We start from the raw sequence: 7466 nt of genomic DNA, 5'->3' as shown, positions 1-7466 counted from the left end.
TATACAGAGGTGAGCAAAAGTAGGTTTATGGTTGTTAATATGGAAAATAATATAATCTATACATAAAAAGAGATAATATGCTAATTGGTCCTAATGGTGTCACAGTAATGGCCAATTTGCATATTGACATACCAGCAGGAGGCTGTGCGCATGCAGCAGAGGGCAGGTGGCTGGGGCCAAGTTCCCGGGGGTCTGAGGAGAGTGCCTGACAGGAGCCAGGTCTACAAAGAAGGAGAGGAAGAGGCCACGGGGAGATCTTCCAATCTCCCTGCACGGACACCCTACCCCAGCCCCTGCACCCCCTGGGGGACAGGGAGGCTGACCAGATGGGGAGAAGACCCAGCCTCAGGGATAGCTGCAGCCCGCACCCCTGACTCCCAATCTCTTCCCCTGCCACCCCCGCCAGGGGCGCCCACAACAATAGCACACCAGCGACCACCCGTCAGCACCCGGAGGCACCCGGGGCCCGTGGCCCACCACTGCTGGGACCCCCTCCACTGGGGCCAGACATGCTTCTCCTCCCTACAGTTCCAGACCCAGGTGGAGGCAGGCCTGAGCGGCCCCCCAGGGTCAAACCCTTCCCCCCCCCCCCCACAGCAGCAGCGCCGTATCCACAGTGGAAGCATGCTGAACCTCGCTGGGGATGCAGCTAAACCCGCCCCCCTAGCCCACCTGGCTCCACCCTGGCCTGGCCCCCACCCAGCTCCAGGAGATTGGAGCCCCGCCCTGAGCAGGTACAGCTGTGACACAGCCACATACAACTTAAAGAATGGCACCAAGAGGGAAGGTTTGACAGTTACTCCCCCTTTGGACTCCCCCCTCCAGCCCCCTCCTAATGCCCAGCCCCCCACCAGTGCCTCCAGGGACGACCACCGCTACAGGACTGCTGGCCAGAGCACCACCCTCCTCCCGCCGCCAGGCCAGCAGAATCCTCTGCAAAGCTTCCATAGCTACAGTCCCAGGAAACAATCATGCCCTCCCCCCCTAATCAGCACCTGCTACCTGCGAGGGTACCCATGGGCTTAAAAATAACAATCCCTTCCCGTTTAGACATCACTTACTTGATGAAACATTTCTAGGTTTATTAGCTCAGAACCTCCTCATGACAACCCAGTGAGGTAGGCGGAGAAGAGATTACAATTCCCATGGCATATGCGAATGAAGCTTCAGAAATGAAGCTCAGAGAGGAAAAGTGTCAAGCCCCGTGGTTCCCAATGTGCAGCACACACCCCACTGGGGCCGGGGGGGGGGGGGGAGGGGGACGGCAATTTGATTTTAAGTGGGGGCAATTAGAGAATGAGTTAACAGTGAATTTTTTGCATTTCTTATGGTTCTAGGGAGCCTCATCTACAGTGTATCCTACATAATAAAAGGCTAATATGCAAATGACTGAATGGTGGAATGACCAGTCACTATGATGAGTGCTAACCACCAGGGGGCAGACACTTAATGCAGGAGCTGACCCCTGGTGATCAGTGTGCTCCCACAGCAGGAGCGCTGCTCAGCCAGAAGCTGGGCTCATGGCTGGCGAGCACAGCGGCAGTGGTGGGAGCCTCTCCTGACTCTGTGGCAATACTAAGGATGTCCGACTGCTAGCTTAGGCCCACTAAGCCGTCAGTCGGACATCCCCCCAGGGCTCCTGGACTGTGAGAGGGTGCAGGCCAGGTGAGGGACCTCCCCCACCACCACCACAAGTGTATGAATTTCATGCACCCGGCCTCTAGTATTTAATAATACAATAATAAACTTTGTGTTTCTCATACTCACAACTATAAACCTACTTTTGTCCACTCCTGTATTAATGAATTCTACTTGTTAATATTTTGTTAGGTATTTGTGTCCCTATTCATGATGGAAATTTCTCTGTAGTTTTTTTTGGCTTTCCTCCCCTCCCCCTCCCTGCCCCCCCCCCCCCCCCCCCACACACACACTTTTTGTATGGTCTTTGTCTGATTTTGGTATCAAGGTAATACTAACTTCATAAACTGAGTCAGAAATTATTTTCTTTTTTCTATTTTTCTGGAAGCAATTGTGTAGAATTCAAGTGAACTCTTCAAATATTTGTAGAATTCTCCAATAAAAACTATTTGAGCCTGGAGAGTTTTTTAAATTAAGATTTTCATTTCTTCATAGACATTGTGGCTTCAGCTTGCTTCGACTTCTGCTCTAAAGCGAAATAGGGAGCAGCTGCTCCTCGACTCCCACAGCAAGGTTTGGGGACAGGCAGCAGGTGCTTCAAGAGCTCTGTGCCTCCGCACAGAAATAGGTTCCGACATCTGCAGTCTGGGTGGCTGTGATGTGCAGGGAGCTGTCCTTTCTAGTCTCTCCAAACTGAGCTGTCAGTCTTTCCTGCTTCTTTACTTCTCCACCTCTGACTAACATTACCAAGAAAACAGGATTCCCTCCAGGGCTTTGCTTATACCACTGTAAGTTGTTCAAAGTGCTTGAGAAATTGCAGTACGTGGTGAAGTTCTCTCCTTCTTGTAGGAGCAGGAATTGAGGAATTTGCTTTATCTGTTGTCCATTCACTTCTGTTCAGAAAAAAAAAACAATAGAAGGCTTCAGAGAAAGTCTGGTCAGATCTCTATTCTCTGAGCTACAATGGTATCTCTCATCCTTCTCTATTTTTCTTATTCTTTTTTCCCTCCCCAACCCCTTCTATCTTCCTTCGTTTTTGTGTTTTTGTTTTGTTTTACAAACTTTTTGCTTTCAATCAGAAAATCTCATTCCTGCAAATGCATGCAGGTACTCTTCCACAATGTTGAATTCTCTAGAAGCAATCAGAGAAATCTCAAACTCACGTGATATGTGCATCCATAAGATCAACACTGGTACTATGAGTAGCATCTTCCTTTTCTTCCTCTTCAGAAAGAATTGCCAAATCTGGCTACTCCTACGTGGGTTTCCCTTGAACTACTAGCTGCTTCCAGACTCAAAGAAATGTGGTCTATCAGTGCTTTTTGGAAAGAAAGGGGGGGGGGGGGGGAAGTGACTGTAATTTGAGACAGCCAATCAGACTTAGCACTGTTTTACTCACTCACCTTCAGACTGGGGTCAATGTTTGCATATGCTGCCCCCCTGTGACTGTACTAAGAAATGGCCAATTTATAACCCATTCCTTCTACACTGCTTTCTGATTGAAGGGATATGTTTATCAAGATTTAAGGGGAGTATAATTTGCCTTTTAAAAGTTGATTCTGAGTCCTGGTCAGGTGGAGTCAGTTGGTTGGAGCATTGTTCCATACACCAAAAGGTTGCAGGTTATTTCCTGTCAGGGCACATCCCTAGGTTGTAGGTTTGATCCCCATCTCTCTCTTTCAAAAACACAAAAAACAAACACACACACACGCGCACACACACACACACAAACAAAAAAACAAACAAAACACCAAACTAGTGGATTCTGTGATTTAAACATCAGAAAAAAAAATTAAAAGTTTCACTTGTCATTTCCAGTTTCATCCAGAATCATGTAATGTGTGTTCATGTATCTATTAATGGAACATACTAGGTCACAGACATTTTTTAAAATGTGGAAAAGACTCCTCATTTATTGCTAGACCACCCATGATCTCAAAATGGAAGATAAAGAGTACCTATTTTTCTTGTCATACAAATTACCCTGGTTGTAAATTATCTAATTTAGAGCTCATTTTTACTGTCCAACTCTTACTTTTCCACATACCAGGGATTTTTTTCACAAACATCAATATAATTTGAAAACAAAAATCTTACCTATCAGATATGAATTTCTGTAGGAAGGCTTTCTTAAACCAAAATTCTTGGGTAGAGTAGCTTTCTAGGGCTCCACAGAATTCCAGTCTCACTTGTCACCCTGGATTATAAGTGACAACATGGGTACCTTAAGGGCATGAACTCTATTATCCTTAAGAACTGTGCTGGCCCAAGTTTGAGCATTGACCTCGGAACCAGGAGGTCATGGTTCAATTCTGTGTCAGGGCACATTTCCGGATTGTGGGCTCAATCCCCAGTAGGGGCAGCTGATCAATGATGCTCTCATCAATGATGTTTCCATCTCTCTCTCTCTCTCTCGCTCCCTTCCCTCTGAAATCAATAAGTATATATTTCTTTTGAAACGTGGTCTTAAACTCCTGCTCTGTCACAGAAGACATGGTGGCAATCTTTAGATGCAATGAGAACCATGGGCCCCCATGACAGCAGGTGGTTGATTACTCATGTTGGGGCCCTACTATGAACAGGAAGATGTAAGTTTTTCTTTTTTACTGTGATTTTTATCTTTTGCTCATTTTCTCATTCCATCTGACTAAACTCTAAAAAAATAAATAAGGGGCTATTTACAAGGCATGCCTACAGTTCTATAAATAATAAAAAAATAACAAATTATTTTAAATTTCAGATCAACATGAGAACCAAAAGAAACTGAGAATTTCAGTCTATATGTTCTTGGTTATGAATGACTTTATAAAGGTATAGATATTTTTTGTAAGGATTCTATACTCCAGATTTACATTTTTCCCATGTTTGTAATAGTAGATTTTCCAAATTATATGCCACTCTATCCAATAATTGATTACATGTGCGGGAAGAGCTTTATCCCTCACATTCTAAGGCAAGCAAGGGCCCAAGGAAGATGGAGTTGTGGGCCAGTTTCAAGTGGCATTCTGTATGGAAGTGTTGTATAAATGTAATCAATTTTGTATGTTCTATAGTAACTGCAGAACGAGCTCAAAATAGTCCTATCCTGTTTGACAAGATATTGAGTTGTTTTTCAGAAACAACAGACCAAAACCGCAAGTCATGCAGCCAATTCATGTGCATAGGAGAGAAATTTGACCTCTGGCTATGCCTGGAACCAGTCTCATCCACCACTCACTCACACACAGAACCAAAGCACCAGGACACAACTGGGACTTAAACACTGGAACCCTTTCAGAAGCAGAGGGTCCATTGTTCAGGAAGATATGGCATTGACATCCCTTAACCATAAATGGCCGATTTCCAAGGTCCTCCAATTAAAACTTGCCACATCAGAACTTCCAAATACCTGTTCTCTCTATTCCTTAAAAACCAGCAAGATGGATTTGAGCCACCATTTGGTCTCCTATCTTCTCAGTTGATGCCTTCTCCATCAATAAACCCTTTCTTACTCCAAACTCTGATGTTTTGAGTTTTGCCTTTCGAAGAGTCGGGCACACAAACTTGGGTTTTGGTTACACTATGACGTGAAAAGGGCTGTGAAGTATTGTGTTTCAGCAATGCACAAGTTAGTCAAACTCTCTCCTTGCTTTTTTTTTTCTGTGCCTTTTGTTTCTATCTATTTGGTTAGCCAGTAATAAGATCTTTATTGAAAATATTAGTGTTAGGTTGCCGAAGGAAGAACGCATGAGACCAAAATGGTGAGGGCTTTTTATGGATGCAGAATTCTCTGTGCAAGTCTGGAAGGGAGAGATAATGGAATGTGGTTTCAGCAAGTAAAGTGTGGTCTCAGCAAAAGAGAATGTCCATAGTGAAATGGCCTAAAGGTCAGTTTCTGGGGGAGGGGTATCGATTCAATTGCTCAATCAAACCTAATTAGAAATTCTTCTATTGACCTTTATTCCAAGAATGATGGGGACTGGTTTGGGAAGTTAATCAGCAGCAGGAACAGTGATGGCTCTTCTTTTGTTTTGTTTCACTTCACCAACACTGGTGTGCAGTGAGCCATAGGTTCTTCTTACTCGAGCCTGTTCTATGCTCTTCCAATTCTACACACATTCAAGTAACATAAATCCAATTATTCCCAGTCTGACAATCAAACAGATTCAATATCACCTTGTGAATGAATTTTTAATGAAAAAAATTTCCATGTGTATGTCTCTTAAATGAGGGGCCCTACAATTTGTTTTTCAAAATATGCATTATTTTTTTCCTAAACATGTGATGACTGGAAAGATTTCTAAGGAGAGAGAGAGAAAGAGAAAGAGAGAGAGATGACATGAGATGGCTAAGTAGCTATTAATGTAGGTGTCAGGGGAAGCTGAAACTCAAGCTATTAGATGTAGAGGCCCAGAAGGTAGTTAAATCATGTTGATAAAACCCAGGAAGGCTCCAGAATTAGAAGCCTTAGTACCAGTGGGGTGTTATACTCATAGATGGTTTGGAAACCTACAAAATGAGCACAGCACCAGATACTTGACCTGCCTCCTATACCTGGAAATTACAAACAAAGAAAAGCCATAGAGTTCAGTTACCTATTCAGTAGCACAATCACAGTACAAACTGGAGAACAAGTCAAGTTTAGTGTTGAACTTCCCCTACCAATGCTTTTTTCAGTATCACAGGTGATTTTTTAAAAATGTAAATAACCACATGTAAGAAGAAATGAAATACAGATACTCATGTAGGGAGAAGGTTGAAATAACCTAAACTAAAATCCCCAATGAGTTAAATGAGGCAGCATTGCCTATTCTGGTATGAAACATGTAGGTTTCCATGTCCGGTGTTTGATAAGAGAGTTCCATTTCTGCATGTTAGGAAATATAATAGAAGGACTAGCTTTTAGGAAGTAGCAGCAATGTGGGGTAGATATCACACTAGTTTAACCAGATTGTTTTAGATAGGTTGATAAACCATTTAATTCATTTGGAACCACGCCAAATGTGAAGGCAAAGGATTCGTCTCAATGGTATAGCTAATATATTGGGGGTGGGGAAGTGGGGTCGAGGTTAATAGTGTTTAGTAACAGTCCAATTAGTTGAAGGAACTACAATGACTAGAATGTTTCTTTACCTATGCTTGCATTTCCCCTGATTATTGAAAACACTGTAATTCACTGAATTTGCCTTTTTCATCCCACGCATGGCTCTTCATCAACATTGGTACCAGAGTAGCACCAGACCCGGGTTTGAGTATGGGATGCAGGTGCCTTGAAAGCACTGTGCCAAATGCACAGAGGTATGTGGCTGAGTCTTCGGGCTGGGATCCTTTGATGTACAAGTAGCTGTAACCCTTTGTAGTATTAAGAGCAGCTGTAACTCGACCTTCCTTCTTTACATCCCCATTTAAACTAATTACAAACAGGACCGTGGGGCTTTTTGCAGGCTCCCACCTGTACCAGTGTAAAGCATAGAAAGAGCTGGTAGGGAAGCGGCAGGTGAAGTCGGTGCTCTTTCCTTCCTGAACATGCAGTGACGGAGGACTCTGTTCCACATTCAGTTCGCTGCTCACTCCTGTTCAGAAAGAAAGACAAGGTGAGACATAGAAACTGGTCTTTCTACAGAGTTTTTATTTTCTTCACATAATCTCAAATAAAACCTAGAGGTGTCTGACTGCATCAGCCTCCCTCCCCTTCACCACCCCAGATGGTTAGGAATGTCTTCAGTAACCCAAGGACTTACGGGCAAGATGAAGCCATAGGATTAACAACAAGGCTGGCAAAAGATTATTCTCCATGTATTCTGCCCAAGTATCCTCAGCAAAGTAACGTCCTGCAGCCTAGATCTGTG

The 7466-nt window shown here is 43.8% G+C and overlaps 2 gene segments (V, D, J or C); both read right to left on the bottom strand.

The window, feature by feature from the left end:
• Window positions 1-2228: 2228 nt before the first annotated feature.
• LOC132240123 (T cell receptor alpha variable 25-like) lies at window positions 2229-2922 on the bottom strand. The segment is given in 2 exon segments: window positions 2229-2531; window positions 2802-2922. Coding segments are annotated over 2 exon segments (342 nt in total).
• Window positions 2923-6771: 3849 nt separating this feature from the next.
• Window positions 6772-7466, bottom strand: LOC132228657 (T cell receptor alpha variable 24-like). The segment is given in 2 exon segments: window positions 6772-7190; window positions 7359-7466. Coding segments are annotated over 2 exon segments (474 nt in total).

Source organism: Myotis daubentonii, chromosome 1, assembly GCF_963259705.1.
Source record: "Myotis daubentonii chromosome 1, mMyoDau2.1, whole genome shotgun sequence".
In the NCBI taxonomy this organism is placed as follows: domain Eukaryota; kingdom Metazoa; phylum Chordata; class Mammalia; order Chiroptera; family Vespertilionidae; genus Myotis; species Myotis daubentonii.
This window is presented reverse-complemented; position numbering and strand designations above follow the sequence as displayed.